This window comes from Mytilus edulis, chromosome 1 (genome assembly GCF_963676685.1).
Source record: "Mytilus edulis chromosome 1, xbMytEdul2.2, whole genome shotgun sequence".
In the NCBI taxonomy this organism is placed as follows: Eukaryota; Metazoa; Mollusca; class Bivalvia; order Mytilida; family Mytilidae; genus Mytilus; species Mytilus edulis.
In genome coordinates, this window is record NC_092344.1 from 47,042,662 (window position 1) to 47,066,769 (window position 24,108).

At 33.2% G+C, this 24,108-nt stretch overlaps 1 protein-coding gene across 3 annotated transcripts in view; it reads left to right on the top strand.

The window, feature by feature from the left end:
• The window catches only part of LOC139483987 (protein MON2 homolog), a 287,784-nt gene that overhangs the window by 223,700 nt on the left and 39,976 nt on the right, over positions 1 to 24,108 (top strand). For 2 of the 3 annotated variants that reach the window (XM_071267718.1, XM_071267725.1), the window contains 6 exons: positions 7,255 to 7,365; positions 13,703 to 13,878; positions 14,790 to 14,952; positions 16,233 to 16,493; positions 17,049 to 17,247; positions 19,581 to 20,176. In XM_071267718.1, coding sequence (XP_071123819.1) covers positions 7,255 to 7,365; positions 13,703 to 13,878; positions 14,790 to 14,952; positions 16,233 to 16,493; positions 17,049 to 17,247; positions 19,581 to 20,176 — 1,506 coding nt within the window. Of the gene's footprint in view, positions 1 to 7,254; positions 7,366 to 13,702; positions 13,879 to 14,789; positions 14,953 to 16,232; positions 16,494 to 17,048; positions 17,248 to 19,580; positions 20,177 to 20,717; positions 20,733 to 24,108 lie in introns of all 3 variants that reach the window. The other variant, XM_071267710.1, reaches the window with a different exon arrangement.

A 24,108-nucleotide genomic window follows, 5' to 3' on the forward strand; every position in this document is an offset into this window, starting at 1 on the left:
ATCTTGCCCTCTTTGTCTGTTTAATATCAAGGGCATTTAGATTTATCAGTCGAGTTTGACTCTAGGGTTCATGTAGTATCTTTTGTGTTTTAAAAATATTAATTTTTCTTGATATCATGTTTGATCTTTTCTTGTAAAATTCTGGAATTATAACCAGTAAATTAAGCAGTCACAGGTCATTTGCAAGATGAGGCAAACAAGCAGACATTTTTTACAGTTAATGTATTTTTGTATTGATAAAATATTTTTGATTGAATAAAATACCATTTTCTTTTCTTGGCAATGATTGTATCATTTTATTGATCTTTACAAAAAAGAATGAGAGCACACCTGTTTGTCCTTCATCAGAAACAGAATGATCAAACACACCCAATTGAAAGGTTTATCAGTAATTGTGGGATTAAACTAAAGAAAATATGTATCAAATATAAATATTTAGGTAACAGTTGCAATGCACACAATACTGCCAATAGGGAGTACCACAGAAACTTAACTGCAAGTTATATTTTTAAAACCAGTGTCCATAATTACTCCATATAACTGGTCTTTGGAAAAATGTCTTCACATAATTCTTGTGGGAACAGTCTATGATTGACCTTTGTTACTTCAATATTTCTAAGGTCAATACTAGAGTTGTATTGTTTTCATCTTTGTCAAAATTTATGAGATAAATACACTTTGGAAAGCTTTTAGGTACATCACAAATATTAAAGATTAAGGGTTGCTGGGGGAACACATTCATGTTTGAAAAATCAGAGCTGGTCATCAAAATACTTAGGTAAAACTCAATTTAATATTTTTGCAATGACAAAGTTATATTTTTTTTTACATTGTTTTTTTCTTTCCATTGCAGGATAACAATTCATAGTAAGTTATGTTCCAAGATGAGGCTGGTTGTACTTCATATGAAGGTATTTTACATTTGTTTTCATTGTTTTTTTTTAAATTTTTTATTGATGAGCAATATCAGCTTCAATCAACAGTGCTTCTTAAAAGACAAACAGCTGTGCCCCATTCACTTTTGTAAAGATAAAGGAAATGATACAATCATTTCCAGAGACAAATTAAGGTTTTATATTCCATTCAAATATTTTACCAACCCCAAAATATATTTATTCTACTATAAATAAATTAAACAATATCAGCTGAACTATTTTAACTTATCATAAAAGATACAAGCTTTGTTTTGGATAAACCAGTTATCTTTGATATGAGCAAACAAACTTATAAAAAGTTGCATTGATATTACAGACGATTTATCTTTTAATGTTTACATTGCATGTGAATGATGAATGTAATGTTGGTTCTGTTTGCAGACCACACATTAACTGCAGTGATTTGTTTTGCCTGGCACAGCGACACTGATATATGGAAACAGAGGAAGTTTTCTTCAGGTACAAGCTGCTTACATTGACAAATCCATTATGTATAGATCCATGATGCAATTGTAGGAAGAAAAACAAATTAATCTCAATTATTCAACAGATATTTTGGTTAGCCTTCTGTAATCAGATTATTTGGTCTGATAATTCAAATTGCTGTATAAAGCAGTCCTTGTCACAGAAACATATGCATAGTTTTGGGTTTTTATGAAATTAAAAATTCTAAAGCTATTATCCACATTCCAGCAATTCAACAAGCATGGCCAAGATGGTAGAAAAATGACACATAAGGTACAAAATACAAGTAATTGTCTTATATCTTAAAATATAATGATACGAAGTTGATAGGTGCAAAAAATGTGTAAATGTCAAGATCTACCAACATTACACTTCTACCAAAATAATGGCAGATGACTTTAGATTTCTGACCCTTAATTTCATTTTTAACCAGTCAGTGAAGAATTACTAAATGTATTCATTGTTGTTTTTACTTAGCATACTTGAGTATTCAGTTAAAAATAAAATGAGCAGAAGACTCAACATGTAAATGAAAGACATTTTGTTGAAAAATATCAATTTTAATAACTTCTTGCTCGCTGAAATCTCAAAATGTGACAAATTATGTTTGGTTTTGCTATACTGATCAAGAAGTTTTGAAAAGTGTTTGTGACACAATTTTTATACGACCGCATTGAAAATTTTTTGGTCGTATATTGGTATGACGTTGTCATCCAAAGACATTTGGTTTTCCCACTATAACTTTAGTATAAGTGAATAGAAATCTATGAAATTTAAACACAAGGTTAATGACCATAAAAGGAAGGTTGGGATTGATTTTGGGAATTTTGGTCCCAACAGTTTAGGAATTAAGCATTTTTCTTGGTTTTTGCACAATAACTTTAGTACATGTATAAGTAAATAGAAATCTATGAAATTTTAACACAAGGTTTATGGGAGTTTTGGTCCCAACAGTTTAGGAATTAGGGGCCAAAAAGGTCCTAAATTAAATTTTGTTTGATTTCATCAAAAAATGAATTATTGGGGTTCTTTTTGATATGCCAAATCTAACCGTGTATTTAGATTCTTAATTTTTGGTCCCGTTTTTAAATTGGTCTACATTAAGGTCCAAAGGGTCCAAAACTATAGTCGCCGTCAGCTGAAATTCGTAGCGGTTATCGGTAAAAATAATCTAAACTATCAATCGCGTTCACTCGAGATATAGTTTTTCACAATTCATTCATAAATCGCAAAAAGAAAAACCACTACTGACCTACCTTTTAAGTGATCACACTGTAATAATCCTGACCTTCACATTTTCCAGAATATTTTCCATTGTAATTCCGCCATCTTCGTTTCTATGAGGATCATTTGTTTACATATGACATTCGTCACTGTACGCAGTTTCCTGAAATGTTCCTTTCATTGATGTGATAAGGTTTCCCGCGCTTTATGCAAATTTTATGAAATTGAACTCCACGGAAACACTTCCGGTAAAAACAATGGCTGATTCCACCATTAAAAATCGTCTATGAAAAGTGAAGGTCAGGATTATTACAGTGCGATCACTTAAAAGGTAGGTCAGTAGTGGTTTTTCTTTTTGCGATTTATGAATGGAATGTGAAAAACTATATCTCGAGTGAACGCGATTGATAGTTTATATTATTTTTACCGATAACCGCTACGAATTTCAGCTGACGGCGACTATAAACTTAGTTTGATTTTAACAAAAATTGAATTGTTGGGGTTCTTTGATATGCTGAATCTAAACATGTACTTAGATTTTTGATTATGAGCCCAGTTTTCCAGTTGGTCCAAGTCGGGGTCCAAATTAAACTTTGTTTGATTTCAACAAAAATTGAATATATGGGGTTCTTCAATGTGCTGAATCTAACCATGTATTTAGATTTTTAATATTTGGGTCCGGTAATCAAATTGGTCCACATTGAGGTCTAAAGGGTCTAAAATTGAACATTATTTGATTTCATCAAAAATTAAATTCTTGGGATTCTATGATATGCTGAATCTAACCATGTATTTAGATTTTGGATATTGGACCATAATAGGTAAATGTCCAATTTAAAATTTTTAAGTTTTTTTTTTAAGTTTAAGTTCTTAGACCACATTCATTCTGTGTCAGAAACCTATGTTGTGTCAACTATTTAATCACAATCAAAATTCAGAGCTGTATCAAGCTTAAATGTTGTGTCCATACTTGCCCCAACTGTTCAGGGTTCGACCTCTGCGGTTGTATAAAGCTGCGCCCTGCGGAGCATCTGGTTGTTACTGATAGCTTACAGTTAAATGTCTAAACTTGTGAAGGATAATTTTGATAGTTTTTAAATTGAAAAGGGACATAAAGAGTGGCCTCCTCCATACTCTCTAATGAAATAAGCAATATATCCAAAATTGCTACCCCAGTAGATGTACATAATAAAAAAAGTCAGTTCTTTGGTTGTTCATTAATTCTTCTTTAGCATCATCAGAGGTCAGAGTATTTTTTATTTCAGTAATTTGAGTATTTATCTATTTTATTTTTAAAGCACACTAACTGACTTCTTAATTTTAGTTCTGATTTTCAATGAACATAAACTTTGTCTTGGGAAGTCTTTAAAATTAAGTGAAAATCTGTTGGAAAAAAACATCCTTGTGAACCTGAATGAGTACTTGTCAACATTTTCTCTGTCACTAGTCTGGTTCTAAATTTCAATCAATAAGAAAAGATTAAGAAAATCGTAATTGAATGGATTTCCTTTTCTAAGAATTGTTTGATGACAACTATTTTAAAATGTTTGCTATTAAGACATTTATTGTCAGTTTAAAGCAAGGTACGTGACTGGATTTCCTTCTAACAATCAAATGAATTTGAGGTTCCCGAAGGTCCGCTCCGTTCAGTGTATGAAGTTATTTGCTTAGTATGGTAAAGGTCTCACTTGAAAGGGGAAATAACAAATTTTGGAAAATAAATTTGTTGTGACTCAAACAGAAAGAATCATAAGAAAAGGGTGTAGTTAATCTGTTTTCTAAAGTATTAAAATTGAGAATGCAAATGGGGAATGTGTCAAGGAGACAACAATCCAACCTAAGAGTAAAAACAACCAAAGGCCACCTAATGGGTCTTCAACACAGACTTTGTGGTACATTAGGATAAGAACAAGGAGATGTGGCATGATTCCAAATGAGACATATACTATCCACCACAGATCAAAATACAAAGAAAATGTAAACAACTATTGATCATTCTATTTCATTGAATTATGAACAGACCTCATACCATATGGTAAGGTGTTAAAGGCCCTTGATTACCATAAGATTCCATATGAAGTTGAAAATCCATAAAAAATCTTACACCTTATGTTGGTTTTTGATTAGAAAAAATTCTTTGCTGATTCCTTTAAGTGTCTTTTGACAGCTGAAGCTGTAGCCACACTCATGGATCACTTCTTTCTTCCTGTTTGGAAATTTCTTGACAGATTACAAAGATTCTCCTAAATTTTGATCTGATGTATATTTTAGTTTTGATAACTCAACACAAACTTTGCTGTTTCTGCTTGAATTATTTTATCGACAGCATCAGACATCTTACTAAAAAGCACTCATTTTCTAGTGCATAGTATTAATCTTATCAAAATGAATAGATGAATCAATGTCTCTTAGAAAAAAAATAATGGAAATTGGTATGACCTAGATAGGAGGGAATTCTATTGTTGTGTTGTTGAAAATAAGGAAACTGTTCAACAGATCACAAATTACTGCTAAATGTTTGGCACAGGCTTATGTGAACCTCTAGTTTTGATACTTTAATAAACTTGTTCATTAATATGATTTAAGACTGGTATTATACTTCTGTCTGTCTCTACAGTGGCACCGGCTTATGTGAACCTCTAGTTTTGATACTTAATATACTTGTTTATTAATATGATTTAAGACTGGTATTATACTTCTGTCTGTCTCTACAGTAGCAAAGGCTTATGTGAGCCTCTAGTTTTGATACTTTAATATACTTGTTTATTAATATGATTTAAGACTGGTATTATACTTCTGTCTGTCTCTACAGACATTTTGGTTATTAATGAAACAGTTTTACAAGGAAATAATTTAATCAACCTGTTTGTTGGATATTAAGTGTGGAATTTAGATGGTATATGTCTCATTCTGTATTGATATATTATTTAGATATGTAATATGAGTTGTAAATTAAGGCTTTTATATCATTTATACTTTAAAAGTATGCCAATGAATGGCAGAATATTAGTTATTATACTTCCATTTAGTATCCAAGTCAGAAGCTTTAAGATAAAAGTTGAAAGATTTATCAAAAATTTTTCATTATAAAGTGGATCTAATTTTTTTCGTTCATGACAAAGCAAATTGAATTAAACCATTCTTCATTGCCTATGGTATTATTATTGCTAATAAAACACGAGATTTGTGGATTTACAAAACACCCTTTTCACCTTGTCCCGTAAATTTGGAATTGATATTCAGATATTTTCTTCAGTAAGATTGTCATAAATTGATTGCAAAGTCTTAACTTAAGGCAAAGATGAATATAATGAAATTCATTCCAAATAAAGCAAATCATTACAGGATTTCTAAATTGCAAATTGCTTTTAGTAAAATTGAATTATATAACATTGGCTTGAAATTTGACACATGCACCTAAGTAATCTTACAGACAAATGATTTAAATTCCAATAAAACATTTGTTTTTATTTTTTACAGCGCTATAATTTAAAGTGAAGCATATGAAAAAAACAGGAAGAAAACACCCAACTAATATAATGTAGAAGAAGAAAAATTCTTGCTTTGAAAGATAATAAGACAGGTTGTTGTTACCTTATCAGGTATGTCAAACCATAAGGATTAATAGTAATGCAAAATATGTTTGTTACAAAATTGTGATTAAAGACCAAATTTGATTTCACTATTAGTGATCATAAATGCTATTAGACAAACAGAAGGCAGGTAAATTCATAAATTGTGACATGATGCATACATTGCAATATTAAATTACGTTTACAAGACAATCCCAAGTGGAAAAAAACAAACAATTTACAAGCATGCAAGAAATGATTTTTTCTATGTATTTGTACAATTCTTCTTCTCAAAGTAACAGTGAAGCCTTCAATATGTAGCTATTTTGATTTTATTTTATTTTGAAGTTGTTATGTAAGATGGACTAAAATATAAAAGTTGTGTCAGAGTTATTTTACATTGACAGAATGATTCATTTGTACTGTAAATTATCAATATTGTTTTCTATTCTTTGTATACTATAAAACATATTGATAAACAATATTATGAAATGATTTGTCTGTTGTATATTTTCAGGTGAACTTAATTTCCTGTTTCCACTTCGTAATTTTATTTTTAAAATAATATTGTTGTCTGTTAACTATATGTTTTGTCTTTTCAGGATTTCATCTCATTTCAGGTTTTTCTAATAATGTTTAATCAAGGGGTATATTCTTTGTATAAACAGGCATTTCTTCTCATAACAAATAATTGTACTGTTATATAATTCATGTGATTTGTTTCAGCTTTTGAAGATTGACTAGTGTAACGTTGAGAGAACAACAATTTAACTTATGATTTGATATATTATATTGTTTTTGTCTCTGAATTTGGAATATGTTTAAGTTTTTTTTAAAGTAAATTAACAATATATAGAATTTCTCTCATAAAGTTGCAAAGAAATTGAAATTTGTCATTACCTAAAACTTTAACTATACATACATATATATGTTTTTCTGTTCTATGTTCGGGTTGTTGTCTCTTTGACACATTCCCCATTTCCATTATCGATTATATATATATTTGCATTTATGGCATAGCTGTTTGTAGTCATATAAAAATACCTGTTACATTGTAGGTATGTCAACATCCACACAATGGTATGAGATGTTGGGGAGCAGAGGCTGTAACCTCGTTAGTCAAGGCAGCACTCAGTCATACTTACGACCCTCCATTACATCAAAATCTGGTAAATTATACTTCTGGTATATAGTACAATTAAGTTGTGAAAAATTCTCTGTATAAAGATTGGCTAAAAATGAAAAAAAAAAAAAAAATGTTTGTGTAGCTTACTAGAACTACCACTGGTTCATTGTAGTTGCTACTGGAATGACATTATGGCAAAGTGATTCTTAAACAACATTTCCTTTTCATTTTAGGTTTTATTTTGAATGTATTGAATCTTAAATGGTTACTTTCAGGGTAATAAGCCTTCCACACTTTGTTTCTCAATAAAAAAACAGGAAGATGTTTTTTTGGATTGCCAATGAGACAACTCTTCACAAGATACCAAAATGACACAGAAAATAACAACTATAGGTCACTGAACAGCCTTCAACAAAGAGTAGGGCCCACACTGTATAGTCAGCTATAAAAGACCCTAAAATCACAAATGTAAAATAATCACATAAGAAAAATAATAATAATAATAATAATGTAGAAAAAAATGAACATAAAAAACAAATATGTTACACAGCAATAAATGACAACCACTGAATTACAAGCTCCTGACTTGGGACAGCCTTACTCACTCACCGACAGGCACATACATACAGAATGTGGCAGATTAAAAATGTAAGCTGTATCCCAACCTTGGACAGTGGTGTAACAGAACAACATAAGAACGAACTATAAAAATCAGTTGAAAAAGACTTAATTCATTAGATGGATATGTCGGAAAATACGCGAAGTACAAACATTACGTTATGGTAACGTTGTTACCATACCGCTTTACTCTGTGACGTTATATTATATGCATTAGCTATCACGACGATTAAACGTATAGAAAGACACAACGCATGATTTATTAAGATTCTTCAACATTTAATGGTGCCGTGACCAGGATATATATGGATTCAAAGCTGAAGTCAGTTCGTGCTGGACACAAAGGAGCCGTCACGAAGCTACTGGTGAAATTCGACGAGTTAAAGTCAAAAACAGACACAGAAGTTGACGAAGTGAAAGCCCTTGATGATGCCGTCACGCAGAAACAGAAAACATTGATTGACCTGAATAACAGACTTTTGGAACAGACATCGGAGGAAAATCTGGAGCAGGAAATCACAGACTCAGATGAGTATATGTACGAACTTGATTGTAAAATTAGACAAATTCGCAAATTGAATCCTCCCTTACGAGGATTGGAGTCACTTGGTCAAACACCAGAGATGTATGGTTCGCTTTTGGTACCTGTAGTTTTGGACAAGTTACCGATTGACATAAGAAAATCTATTGCAAGAGAACACGGGAGAGATAATTTGATATTGCAAAATTTACGAAAATCAATAACTAAAGAGATTGAAATACTTGAGGCAGGACAGGGAGTCATGGAACCGGACAGATTGCACACCACAGCATTTTTCACAGGTACACAACCAAGATTACACAATAAAGGTAAATTAACTGACACACGGAAGAAGGTAAATACGCATACATGTATTTTTTGTTCAGGTGAGCACTATCCGACGGAGTGCTCTGAAGTAACAGACGCAAACGCTAGGAATCAAATTGTCAAACAGAAACAGTTATGTTTTAACTGTTTAGGGTCACACCGGATGGCCGCATGTAAGTCTACAAAACGGTGTAAAAATTGTAACGGAATGCATCATACAAGCATATGTAAAGGGAAAGAGGTCAATACAGGTACGAAGCAGGAGCCGAAAGTACAACAGACAGCTATCAACGTGGTTGAAACAACAGACACAACTAGTGTATTGCATGCATCACAAGTAGGTCCCGACATTCTTCTAAAAACAGCAACTGCACCAGTTATATATAACGACGTAAAAATAGAATGTAACATCTTATTTGACGAAGGAGCGCAACGTACTTTTATCACTCAGAAATTAGCCGATAAACTAGAAATTAAAACAACGGGGAAAGTCAGCATTCAACTGTCTGCGTTCGGAGATTTATCTCAGAAAGTTCGTAACTTGGAAACTGCAACAATACAATTACAGACCGACACGGGAGAAAATGTGCGTATAAACACACTCATTGTACCGGAAATTGCCTTCCCGATTCATAACAGCATTTCACAGACTACAAGGAGCTTGCCACATTTGAGAGGACTTAAACTTGCACATTCTGTACACAGTGGAGAGCGTTTTGAGATCGACCTACTAATAGGCGCGGATTATTACTGGGAAATTATCGAGGACAAAATCATAAGAGGAAAAGGACCCACCGCTGTACAGTCAAAGATAGGATATTTATTATCAGGACCAAGTATTGCAAATATCAGCCAGCATTCAAGATCTACAGTTCTTTTAAACATCATTTCATCCCATCAATTGGAGGAGACAGAGATTGAAAAGTTTTGGACACTTGAGTCAATAGGAATCAATACATGTGAAAACAAGGAGAACACCAACTATTTACAAACATACCAGAACACAGCTATTGATTACGAGAATGGAAAGTACACGGCAAAGTTGCCTTGGAAACTTGACCACCCAGATTTGCCTTCAAATATGGCCATTGCTAAAGGTAGGACCGAGAATATAATTAGACGCCTTAACCGGGAACCGCACTTGCTACAAAAATACAGTGAAATAATCAATGACCAAGAAAAGAGAGGATTTATAGAGAAAGTTCCAGATACGGAAGATGATAACAACAAACATATGATTCACTACATTCCTCACCATCCTGTTAAAAAAGATTCCGAGACTACCCCAATTCGTATAGTGTACGACTGCAGTTGTAAACCACAGCAAGATTTAGCCAGCTTAAATGATTGCTTAATGTCAACGCCACCAAATCTAAATGACTTAACGAAAATATTAATGCGATTCAGAATCGGAAAATATGGTATCAGTACAGATATTGAAAAGGCCTTTTTACAGATAGGACTTGACAAGAAGGATCGTGACGCTACACGTTTCTTTTGGCTAGCTGACCCCAAAGACCCACATGGCAATCTTACAACTTACAGGTTTAAATCGATATTGTTTGGCGCAACATGCTCACCATTTATTTTAAATGCCACTCTACTTAAGCACTTGGACGAAAATGAAAGTAGTATAACACAAACGATGAAAAGGGACTTATATGTAGACAATATACTGTCAAGCGTTGAGACTTATGACGAAGCCATTACATATTTCAAGGATGCGAGAAATGTCATGTCAAAGGGAGGATTCAATTTGCGATCTTGGAGCTCAAACTGCAGTGATTTAACTGAAATTGCAAAAAACGAAAATTTAGCCGAAAAGAACATAACGGTGAAAATACTAGGAATGATATGGAACACTGAAAAAGATACAGTTTCTTTTCATAAAGTTAATGTAACAGATATTAAGGAACCAAACATTACGAAACGTGAAATACTTAGTCAATCATCTCGAATCTACGATCCTATGGGATTACTTTCGCCAGTGTCCGTTAGGGCCAAAATCTTAATGCAAGACCTCTGGAAAGACAAACTTGAGTGGGATGAGCCACTACCGTTAAACGTACAACAACAGTGGATGGAATTAGCTAGAGACTTAGAATTTTCAACAAACACAGAGTTACCGAGACAGTTTTTAACTGAGAGTACAGATGAACCAAAACAGTTACATGTTTTCGTTGATGCCAGCCAGAGAGCCTACGGATCAGCTGTTTATATTACAAATGGACATCAGTCAACATTAGTATTTGCTAAGAGCCGTGTTGCACCTATAAAGACATTGACATTACCACAATTAGAACTAATGGCCGCTGTGATAGGAGCTAGAATTGCAGCACACGTAAAATCAGCTGTATCAATAAACAAAGTCACGTATTGGTCGGACAGTCAAATAGTTTTACACTGGTTAACAACGACTAAACATTTGAAAAAATTCCTTCACAACAGAATTACAGAAATTAAATCTTTAACACAGGATTCAGAGTGGAAATATTGTCCGACGAATGACAACCCTGCAGACCTATTGACCAGAGGGATCAGCGCTTCACAACTAGCAGATGCTAAACTGTGGTATAATGGACCGGAATGGATCAATTGTTCAACATCTTGGCCGCAGTGGACACCTAACACATGCATTCTTTTAACGAATATAGATCAAGAGGAGAGCGTTACAAATACAATTGAAGTGAATAATACACATGGCATTCATTGCATACTGGATATTATGAGATACAGTACATTAACAAAGATACTACGTGTTAGTTCATGGATTTACCGATTCATAGCGAATTGCCGCAAATCACGCTTACATAGAATACAGAGCAAATTCATCACATGCGAGGAACTACAAGATGCAACAGAAAAATGGATAATAAGTGCTCAGAGGATTTCATTTGATAAAGAAATCAAGACTTTGAAGTCGCAATCGAACACACCCAATACCTTAATTCGACAATTACGACTTTATATAGATCAGAAGGAAATCATTCGTTGCCGCGGGAGAATTCATAATGCTCCAATTAGTGAAAATTCAAGATTTCCGTGTTTATTACCAAATAATTATCATTTCACTGAATTGCTTATATCGGAAGTTCATAAGAATTTAAAACATTCAGGAGTATTAGCCACAGTCACCGAGATTCGCCAAAATTATTGGATACCTAAAATACGCCAACAAGTGAAAAAAGTTCTTCGTAAATGCGTTACTTGCCGTAAAGTAACCGGAAAACCGTACAGTGCGCCAGATCCTCCACCTCTACCAAAGACAAGATTAATGGAAGCACCACCGTTTACCGTCACAGGTGTTGATTTTACTGGAGCGTTATACGTTAAAGACAATAACGGACAAGGAAGCAAAGTATTCATATGCTTATTTACATGTGCGTCAACGCGCGCAGTGCATTTAGAGGTCGTCACAGATCTTAAAGAAAGATCTTTTTTACAAGCGTTCAGAAGATTTACGAGCCGCAAGTCTTTGCCGAGAGTGATGATATCTGACAATGCGTCAACATACATGGCCGCATCCGAGACTTTAGAGAAACTAACCAAATCTGAAACCTTAAATGATGCGTTATCCGTCTGTGGGACGAGTTGGAAATTCATAATAAAACGAGCTCCCTGGTATGGTGGTTGGTGGGAGCGCTTAATAGGACTAACAAAAATGTGCTTACGAAAAGTTCTTGGAAGATCGTACATTACATTGGAGGATTTACAAACAATAGTCACCGAAATTGAAGCCGTGTTGAACGATCGGCCTTTAACGTATGTGTCCACCGACATCGAGGATCAGGAACCTTTGACACCATCGCACCTGCTTTATGGGAGAAGGATTACAACTACACCGTATCCACGACAAGACATCGACGAAAATACAAGTTTCACAGACAGAAGCGACATTTCTAAACGTGCTGAACTACAAAATTTCGTAATTGACCAATTTTGGTCGCGATGGAAATCAGAATATTTAACGTCGCTACGTGAATACCACACCCGATCAGGAGATAACGACCAGACAATTCAAGTGGGAGATGTTGTTCAAATCCATGAAGACAAGTATCCAAGAAACAAATGGACAATCGGAGTCGTTGATTCTTTAATAACTGGAAACGATGGACTTACAAGAGCAGCCGAAGTGAGAACAAAATCCGGATGCTTTTCTCGACCGATCATCAAATTATATCCCTTAGAGATATGTGACAATATTCACCCAAAGGAAACACGTGAAACTCCACAACCAGGAACCAGTAACATACAAAGACGATTACCGTTTCGTGAAGCCGCCGTGTGTGCCAGAAGAAAAATCCACGAATGGACTGAGAGATAAACTTTAATTGTGTTAAGTAAAGGTTAAGGAATTTGATTATTTTATTTGAGATGGACATTAATTTTAAATTTATTTATCTATATTGTGAATTTACATTTTTTTAATTTTCGTTACATATTGCACTTTTGTCGGCCCCCAGAATGTCGGAAAATACGCGAAGTACAAACATTACGTTATGGTAACGTTGTTACCATACCGCTTTACTCTGTGACGTTATATTATATGCATTAGCTATCACGACGATTAAACGTATAGAAAGACACAACGCATGATTTATTAAGATTCTTCAACAGGATACAAATAGATATACATATAACAAAAACACAAGAGTGGACGTGGCTGGGTACTTGTGCAACCCAACAACAAAAAGACACTATGTACAAGTCTGAGAGTACTCTCAGTAACGGAGAGCTAGTTCAAAGCTAATAACAACTAATAATAATAAAACATGCATCTGAGACTAAATTAAGCATACCTGATGGAGCATACCTCAAGCATACCTGATGAATAGATTGTTACAGAAAAGTTAAATAACAGTATTGTTTCAACCCTTGCATGTAAGGAGCCCATTAAGTATTGTTTTAATTGTAGAAATTACAAACCTGTATTCTTGGACCTTTACAAGAACTGTCTACCATCCACCAACCAGATATCAGACAGAGACAGCTAGAATGTATTCTACAGATTCTACACAATAATGGTGATAAACTTGTTCATGGATGGCCATTGGTGCTTGGAGTTATCGGTGCTGTTACAAATGACCAAGGGTAAGAAAATCATAAATGTAGAGTGCACAAAAAGCTGGTTTCTTGTAAAAATATATGAAAGACAACCAGCAACAACCAAGGAATTACATGCTCCTGATTTGAAACTGGCACATACAGAATGTGACAGGGTTAAACTTGTTTGTAAGTGTTCAACCCTCCTCTAACCTGGGACAGTAATGTAACTACATAACACATTGTACATGAGAAGATACTGTAAAACTTAATTGAAAAAAGTCCTGACTCATCTGATTGACACAAAGCACAAAAAACAGCATGCAAAAATATTTGACTCAAAATACCAATCGATTGATTGATTGACAGCTGCTTAACCTCCGTTGGCATGCATGTTCAGGACCGTATTTTACCAAACTTAAGGTACACAAAGTTACTGAAAGCTAGTTCACAGCCAACCACAACTGATAATAATCATGTTTCCAAGACTCTTTGTTGGTTTACCTTCTACATTGCTCTGGAGTTGCATATCTACAATATCTATAAAAGTGAAAACAAAACCAAAAAATATAGATTGGGTTTAACTACTGAGCTAACTTCCCTAAAGAAAATGCGTTAGAAATATTAATGAGAGCTACTAAAAAATTAATCATAAGTGAAAAACTTTTTAAAATCTTGTTCTAGTCACCATAAAAAAACACCAAATATCCATGTTTAGACATTTTGAATTAAATTTCCTTCAAATTACTATTCTCTAAGCACAAAAAGTTTTCTCAATTTTGAGCTATCTGTTTTTTGTAACAAAAGTGTGTCAACAAATAAATGGACACACTTATAAATAAAATGTAATGTGTGGTGTACAGCAATGAGACAGCAACCTGCACAATCTATGGTGAACAATTAAACATAAATTTTTCACAACTTTAAAAGATAGTTGTAAAGATATTATGATATTTCAGGGAAAAGTTGATACAGACAGCTTTTCAAAGTTTACAGTTGGTAGTTACAGATTTCCTTCCCATAATACCTTGTCAGTATTTACAAGTCTGTGTGGAAGTGGCAGCAAAGTTTGGTCTACAGCATCAAGAACTTAACATCAGTCTAACATCTATTGGACTATTGGTAATATACTCATGTATAGATATAGGAAGATGTGGAATGAGTGCCAATGAGACAACCATCCATCCAAGTCACAATTTATAAAAGTAAATCATTATAGGTCAAGGTACAGTCTTCAACACAGAGCCTAGGCTCACACCGAACAGCAAGCTAAAAAATATAAATGGCCCCAAAAATTACTAGTGTAAAACCATTCAAACGGGAAAACCAACATGTACATTTGTAACATTTGTAACAAAATTAATCAAATATGCAGAAGTATTGCTATTTACATTATGATAGATATATTATAAGGTAAGAGTACATTTCCAAATATTGTATTGCTGATAAACCAAAATGTATACAGCATAATCTGTAGAAATAAAAGAAAATGTGATCATTCGCAACAATGTGACAGCAACCCAACACCCCAAAAATCCAACTCTGAAGTCAATGTTTAAAAGAATAGATACCCTTCATTGATTTTGAACAAGTATCAGAATTCAATGTTTCTATTAGATTTAGAAACCCAATATCAAACTTTAAGTCATTTAGTTGCTAAACATAATTACAACTGAATTGATCTATGGCTGCTATTTTGGTGTACAATATATGCATATTCTGAGAAACTTAATCTGTCTTTCATCCAATTAACACCTGATTGACAGCATCTAATGAAGCTTGCTTTTGTCTCTTAGGTCACTGAAAGTGCATGAGATAATAGTATTTTGAATTAAATCATCAACGATGAAAACAATGGTTAAAGTTTGTTATTAGATCAGGTTAACGGAAAAATGCTTTTGAGAAAAATTGGTTACATTTTTAAATGATTCGCATTCTATTTTTCAGATCAGTCAAATATGATTCATTAACTTTAAATCTACGATTAAGTCAGAATTTTTGACACCAAGTTAGACAACTAAAAGTTGGTGAATTAAGTCTGACGGAACAGAAAAAATAGGATATGTGAATAATATTAGCTATTTGATTGGAGTTCCTTTCGCACATTACATTTCCTTAAAGATTATTTTGACTATTTGCAACTTTGTACTTGTTTGGCTTTATAAATATTTTGATATGAGCGTCACTGATGAGTCTTATATTAGACAAAATGCACGTCTGGCGTACTAAATTATAATCCTGGTACCTTTGATAACTTTTTGCACTTCATTTTTGGATAATTTTTTATTACATGAATGATTTTGTATATAATGTGACCACTAATAAACACATGATTGTGTGGTTTTTTGGATTTTTTGAGCGATAACTTTTAACGGTTTTTACATAAGAATTTTCTCTTTCAGTGGAATATTTCTGACTTTTTCTACCAAAATCGGGAAAGAATTGCTAAAGAACTTGAATCAGACTTGTCAGAAAATGATAGTAAAAAACTTGGTATGCCTGCTTTTGACTCCTTATGGATGTGCTTGTATAGCAAACTTGGTAAATTATGTGTGGACCAGAGGCCAGCTATCAGAAAGAGTGCTGGACAGACTTTGTTCTCTATGATATCAGCTCATGGAAGCCTCCTTTATAAAGACACATGGCAAAAAGTGTTATGGCAGGTAGGACTTGTAAAAGATAAATTTAAGCACAAATAGTATCACAGAAGGATTTGACAGTACACCAGACTACCCTAACCACCTCCATGGGACTCTTCCAAAAAATAGCCCAACAACCAACAAATAACACATGATCAAAATAGTCTGACTGTAAAAAGGCATGAAATGTGGTTAAAAGTTTTTGATCAATATTTCAAAACTTGTTCCAGACTTAAATGCATACAAATTTCTTAAGAATCGACCGCTTTACTTTTCATTCTGAGAAAAAAAAATAGATATGGAAGTTTCAAGTTAATAGTAATTACTAATGAATCCAGAATTACAATTCAGGGTTTGTTCTGAATATTAAATGGTAAGAAATAATCATATTTTGAAATGTATTACTTGTAGTATTTTAGTAATCCTGATAATAGTTTCACTCCTCTTTTTTGGCTTGAAATATTTCCTATTTTATCATTAGGTGTCTAATCTTGTATTTATATAAAAGATGGACAACAGAATGGATGAAATAGCAATGACCCATCTGTTTAGTTCTAATCTTTAACACTATTGCTTTAGGTTTTGTTCCCCCTGTTAGCAGATGTACAGAAACTATCAAGTCAAGCTTCTAATGTAAGAGACGATGCAGCAACAGGGAATATTCTGATTCATCATTCTAGAGATACAGCAGAAAAACAGTGGGCAGAAACCAGAGTTTTAACACTTGCTGGTGTAGCTAGAACTTTCAACTCAAAACGAAGATTTCTTCAACCAATAGGTTTGTAAAAAAATATTAGCCAGCTCTTTTAGCTTTATTTCTATTTTACTGTAGAGTAAATAGTTTTCTTGTATTCTAAATAATTACATTGCATGTATATTTCATTATGATACGTTATTTTGATTGGCTAACAGCAATTTCAGGTCCTTCTGAAATAAACATTCATTTGACAATAAAATGTAACATGCACGATGACACAAGGTCCCACAATAAAGAGCACTGTTAAATTAAAGAAAACTTGATAGAAAACAGGTTTCCATGATCCTAGGTAAAAAATGTAATTATTATTATTGAATGCTTTTTTTTGGAATTTCATAGGGTTGTAAAAGCGTTGACTGTGTGCACATTTTTAGAATGAAGCGCTTCTGCTTTTAAACCCTAATGAATTTACAAAAAAAAGCATTCAATTTTTGTCGAGCCTATAGTCTATAGTTTAACTATACTAGATTTCTACCAAACATGGACAGAAGCTTGTTTATGATCATAAGATAGTATCCAGAAGTAAATTTTGTAAAAATAAAATTCCATTTTTTCCGTATTTTACTTATAAATGGACTTAGTTTTTTCTGCAGGGAAACATAACATTCACTCTGTGGTTAAAGTTTTTAGAATTTTAATAACTTTCATAAACTATCCTGGGTTTGTACCAAACTTGGACAGACGCTTGTTTATGATCATAAGATAGTATCCAGAAGTAAATTTAAAAAAAAAAATAAATCCATTTTTTCTGTATTTTACTTTTAAATGGACTTAGTTTTTCTGGGGGAAACATAACATTCACTCTGTGGTTAAAGTTTTTAAAATTTTAATAACTTTCTTAAACTTTCCTGGGTTTGTACCAAACTTGGACAGAAAGCTTATTTATGATCAGAAGATAGTATCCAGAAGTAAATTTTGTAAAAAGATAACTCCATTTTTTCTGTATTTTACCTTTAAATGGACTTAGATTTTCTTCCAGTTAACATTACATACAGTCTGCAGTTAAAGTTTTCAAAACATTTATTAGATTCATTAACTATCCTAGATTTTTACCAAACTTGGACAGAAGCTTCTTACAATCATAAGATAGTATCAAGAGGAATATTTTTATTGATTTTTTTCCTCATTTTTGTTAAGCCTGCAATTTACAGCAAAAGTAGACGAGACACTGGGTTCCCCGGAACCCTTACAAATGTTTAAATAAAGATACTTTCATAATACTCGCAATTCAAGCATTATCTTAGAAAAATGATAAAAAATAAGGAGATGTGGTGTGATTGCCAATAAGACAGCTATCCACTAAGTTCAAATGATGACAATATAAGCAATATTTACCAAAATTTAAAAATATGCCCACAGCTTTTGTATCTTCGATGTATCTTTTGTATGCACCAGATCTTTTCATAAAGGCTACAAAAAATTGTCTGTTTTCAAATTCTTCACAAGTAGTATCTTGTACAAGTTTTAAAGTTGTAATTATACTTAAGTTACAACATGTTTTCTTCTTTTCAGTTTTTAAACAGTCTTTTACATGTACAAGTAAGCAATATGTGCAGTTTGTTTAAAATATGTTTAAGGGCTTCAAACATTTAAAACTTTTTTTCCTATTTCTTTTTCCTTAAATTAATGTTTTTATGCCCTTGCCACTAGGAAAGTAGACATTAAGGTTAACCGTCGTTCATCTGTACGTACAGCCCAAAATTGTTTTTTTTTTGTCTAACTTTAGTTTGCCTCAACAAAATATTTTGAAACTTAAACACAATGCTTATTGTCACTAAACATCAATAAAATTTGCCGTTTCTGCATTAAGTTTTAGAGAAAAAAAATCCTTCATTCCGTAGGTTTGAATTAGTACATCTACTCTTGCATATTTACAAGCATCTGTGTCCCATTGACACATTTTTCTTCCATGTACTTTTTATTTTATTATGATTAAAAAATAATAGCAAGATCATTACACTAGTGTATAATTGCATAGATACATTATGCTATTATTTGAAAATAGATTTGTTATCCTCTCTTTTAATTGACTATCGTGACAACATTTCCCATTAATATGTCTGAAAGTAAGTATTCATTTTTTCTAATTTCACATTTTTCTCACCAATAGACTATAACCAAATTTATTTCTTTATTGTTTACATAATACCTGATAAAAGGGAAGCCTTTAGAGACAAAAATGCAGATTAATAAAGAATTTACTACTTCAGGTTACACATTAGCATTTGTTTTGTTGTTGCAATTTTTACCTAGAAAACTTTTTGATGGACAAAACTGTAATATTAAAATGTATAATACAACACAATGTCAATAGAATAATTTCAACCTGCAAGTTTTGCTGTTGTGTTTTGCAGGAGATTTTCCTCGAGCTTGGACACTTTTACTAGAATATTTAGAAACTGCATCATTGTGTCAAAGTGCTGAAGTATCACTGGCAGCACTCAAAAGTTTCCAAGAAATCTTACAAATTAGCAAAGATAGACCAGAGGATCAGAAAATTGAAGGTTTACCTCAAATGGCCCCACCTCCAGAGGAGGTCATTCATAGAACAGAGGACGGAAAGTCAAACGAACAAGTGCAATCAAACAAACTGTCATCTGATGTTGAAACTGAATATGATCTGTCTTTATGGACTGCTGCATGGAAAGTTTGGTTAAACATTGGAACAAATTCAACAAAACCACCGAAAGTTACAAACAAATCTGTCAAAGTTTATGTTCCTTCTCAAGCTTTCTTGACAGCACTTATACAAACATTTCCTTATCTCTTTGAACATATCAAACCCAGGTTTGTTACTGCTGATTTACAGAAATTGTCGTCAGTATTACAGATGGCCTTGTCTGTACCTGTACATGGTGATGCTTCACCATTCATTATACCCTCCTACCCAGATATCACTGTCACACCATTACAGGAAGCAGTACTGCAAGCAATGGATGTCCTGATAAAGGTAAAGGAAATATCAATCTATTACATTAGATTGGTCTTCTTTTTTTTTGGTGGTAAAGAAGCCCAAAGAATACTCATTGCATGAAACTTATGTTTATTTGGAAAATCTCCAGTATGTAGGATATCCATTTTTATTTATATTAATTTGAGGGGGCAGGACCTTTTTCAGGATTTCAAGATTGACCCTTTCGGGATCCGGGATTTCCTTTTTCAAATTTCGGGATGTCAGGATTTTTTTTTTTTAAATTCGGGACCTCGGGATTTCATGTTTTTAAGCCCAGGATTTCAGGATCAGGACCCCTCCGGCCCCTCCTCATTAATGTCTGGAATCCGTAGATGTAACTATTGTATGACTAAAAAATAAGCAGTTGAAAGGCATTATAAATTATGAGTTTGCTTAATCTATGAATATTAATCACAATTTCTATGTTTTAATTTCATTTTTATTAGTTCTCTCTTGATATATCTATATATTTTTATTTAGTATGACGCTTATACAGTATTATTTGTTCTCTTTTTGTATCTGTTTTATTTTGATTTAGTTGGCAGCTTCTAAGGTAATAATTGTGTTAGAAGTTTGGCTGTGAAATTGCTTTTGACCTTTATCAATAACATATTTGATATATTTTGTCTCATTTTATTTGGGAGGAAGACTTTAAACTTAAAATGAAACCTGATTTAAAATCGACTAAATTTTTTATATCGCTTCTTAAGCAAACTTCTTATATTTGTTTTTGTATGGGAAATGAGTGTATACAAAAACAATAACTATCACTGGATACCATCAGGGTGGTTTTAGGGATTGACAAAGGAAATTATATTGAATAACTTTAGAAAAATAGTTTGAAGAATTATTTTCTCTACTTTGGTGTGAAATTTGATGTTAATTGGATATAAGAAGATGTGGTTTGAGTGCCAATGACACAACTCTCCATCCAAGTCACAATTTGTAAAAGAAAAACCATTATAGGTCTTCAATACACATTAGGCCATATGCAAGTTACTGGTTAGCCAAAAATCTGATGACATACTAGTTTTAGTAGTGAGTGTGGTAGAACATATTGATAATAGAGTAATTTACTAATACTTCTATAATCCTTATATGGCATGGATATTTCAATCTATTGTATGCAACTATATTTGTGTGAAAAAAAACTGTAGTAAGTGTGTTAGTGCCTTAGTATAACCCCTCTTAAACTGTTTAAGGTTTAATACTAAGCAGCATGGCCAATTTAAGCATCCCCTACTTTTCATATTTAAAGCTATAATTATACCCCCGCTTTAAAAAAGGGGGGTATACTGTTTTACCTCTGTCTGTCCTTCCGTCAGTCCGTCAGTCAGTCCGTCCGTCCCATGAATATTTTTCGTCGCATTTTTCTCAGGAACTGCAATACAAGGATTTCTGAAATTTGGTTTCAGGGTTTATATAAGTCAGCTATACCGTGTGATGCGTTTTCAGATTGATCACTCAACAACTTCCTGTTTACCGAACACTTGTATGATTTTACACATGATAGCCAAGTTGAAAATTTTCTTCACATTTTTCTCAGGAACTACAATACAAGGATTTCTGAAATTTGGTTTCAGGATTTATATAAGTCAGCTATACCGTGTGATGAGTTTTCAGATTCATCACTCGACAACTTCCTGTTTACAGAACACTTGCATATTTTTACACTATTAATATTATCCACTTGTGGCGGGGGTATCATCAGTGAGCAGTAGCTCGCAGTTTCACTTGTTTCATCTCTGTATGATGAATGTACTGTTCTGAGCTCATGTTGTGCATTGATAAAGTTTGAAGTTCCTTAAGTGTTACCCATTTTAACAACATATTTTTTACCCATTTGGGCCAAAATACTGAAGCAGCATGGTCAATTTAAGCATCATTTGCTTGGCATATTTAAGGCACAATGTCTCCTATGTATGATGAATGAGCTACAATTTCTCCTCTGAATGATGAATAAATTATTTTGGTCTCAATATCTGCAATAAAAAACTAAAAACTTCTATGTATTTGTGTATGCTAGAATTAGATTTTATTTTTTATTGTTTTTACACATAAAAGGAATAATGTAGGACATCATTTCAAAGATAATTTATTTATAGAATGGTGTTTACTATTTAATTAGAGAATTATTTTAAACATTGCTTCACAAGGCACGGGATCACCTGCTTCAGTTAAAAAAGCGCAATTGAAAATAATTCAGTTCTTAAGGTATATATTTCTTGAGATAGAATTTTCTTATACTTTGCAAAAATGAAGATTTTACTATGCTTTTTTTTTAAATATAATAAAAAGTATGGGTCACCGTGCTATTTTTGTCGAGCCTGCAACTTTTGTTGCAGAAAGCTAGACATAGGGCTAGTGATCCGGCGGCAGCGGCGGGGTTAGCTTACTTCTTAAAAGGTTTATATTTTAGAAGGTGAAAGACCTGGATGGTTCATACTTTGTATATACTTTGTATATAGATGCCTCATGTTACGAAGTTTCCGTCAGTCACATGTCCAATGTCCTTGACCTCATTTTCATGGTTCAGTGACCAGTTGAAAAAAAAAATCAGAATTTTTGTAATGTTGAATTCTCTCTTATTATAAGTTATAGGATAACTATTTGCGTACCTTGCAAGGTCCTCATGCCCGTCAGACAGTTTTCACTTGACCTCAACCTCATTTCATGGATCAGTGAACAAGGTTAAGTTTTGGTGGTCAAGTCCATATCTCAGATACTATAAGCAATAGGGCTTGTATATTTGGTGTATGGAAGGACTGGAACTGATAGGTGTACCTGTCCAACTGGCAGGTGTCATCTGACCTTGACCTCATTTTCATGGTTCAGTGGTTATAGTTAAGTTTTTGTGTTTTGGTCTGTTTTTCTCATACTTTATGCAATAGGTCTACTATATTTGTTGTATGGAAGGATTGTAAGGTGTACATGTCTAGCGGGCAGATGTCATCTGACCTTGACCTCATTTTCATGGTTCAGTGGTTAAAGTTAAGTTTTTAAGTTTTGGTCTTTTTATCTAATATTATATGCCACAGGTCAACTATATTTGGTGTATGGAAATATATTATGATCCATATGTCATTCCCGCAGGTTTGTTTGACCATGACCTCAATTGCACGGTTCATTGCACAGTGTTAAGTTTTTGTGTTTTGGTCTATTTTTCTTAAACTATAAGTAATAGGTCAACTTTATTTGTTGTATGGAAGCTTTGTTAGCTGTACATGTCTGCCTGGCATGGTTCATCTGACCTTGACCTCATTTTCATGGTTCATTTGTCTTTGTTTAGCTATCTTGGTTAATGTTAAGTTTATGTGACAGTTGTAATAAAGCTTTATACTATAGGACTATCAACATAATATCAATGATTAGTAAAGAAGGCGAGACATTTCAGTGTGTGCACTCTTTTTCAAGTTATGAGTCGTTGAAAATTGCCTAAACTTGGTAAGATTGTTCATGAAAAAACACATTTGTGTGCATAAATAAATTGTGTGAAGATAGGATTTATAATGCTTTTTTTAGATAATAAAAAGAAAAAATGGTGTCACCAAACTTGTTTTCTTGCTACAAGAAAAATTTAAAATTTTCCTATCAGTCCAGTATAATTTTTATACTTAACGAGTTATCTTCCCTTTAATTGCTTAGTTGAGAAAAATGATTCATAAAACACAAAATTTGATATTTATGCCCCATTTATGGGCATTATGTTTTCTGGTCTGTGCGTCCGTTCGTCCGTCCGTCCGTTCGTCCGTCTGTTCGTTCGTTCGTCCGTCTGTCCCTCTTCAGGTTAAAGTTTTTGGTCGAGGTAGTTTTTGATGAAGTTGAAGTCTAATCAACTTGAAACTTAGTACATATATTCTGTATGATATGATCTTTCTAATTTTAATTCCAAATTAGAGATTTAACCCCATTTTCACGGTCCACTGAAC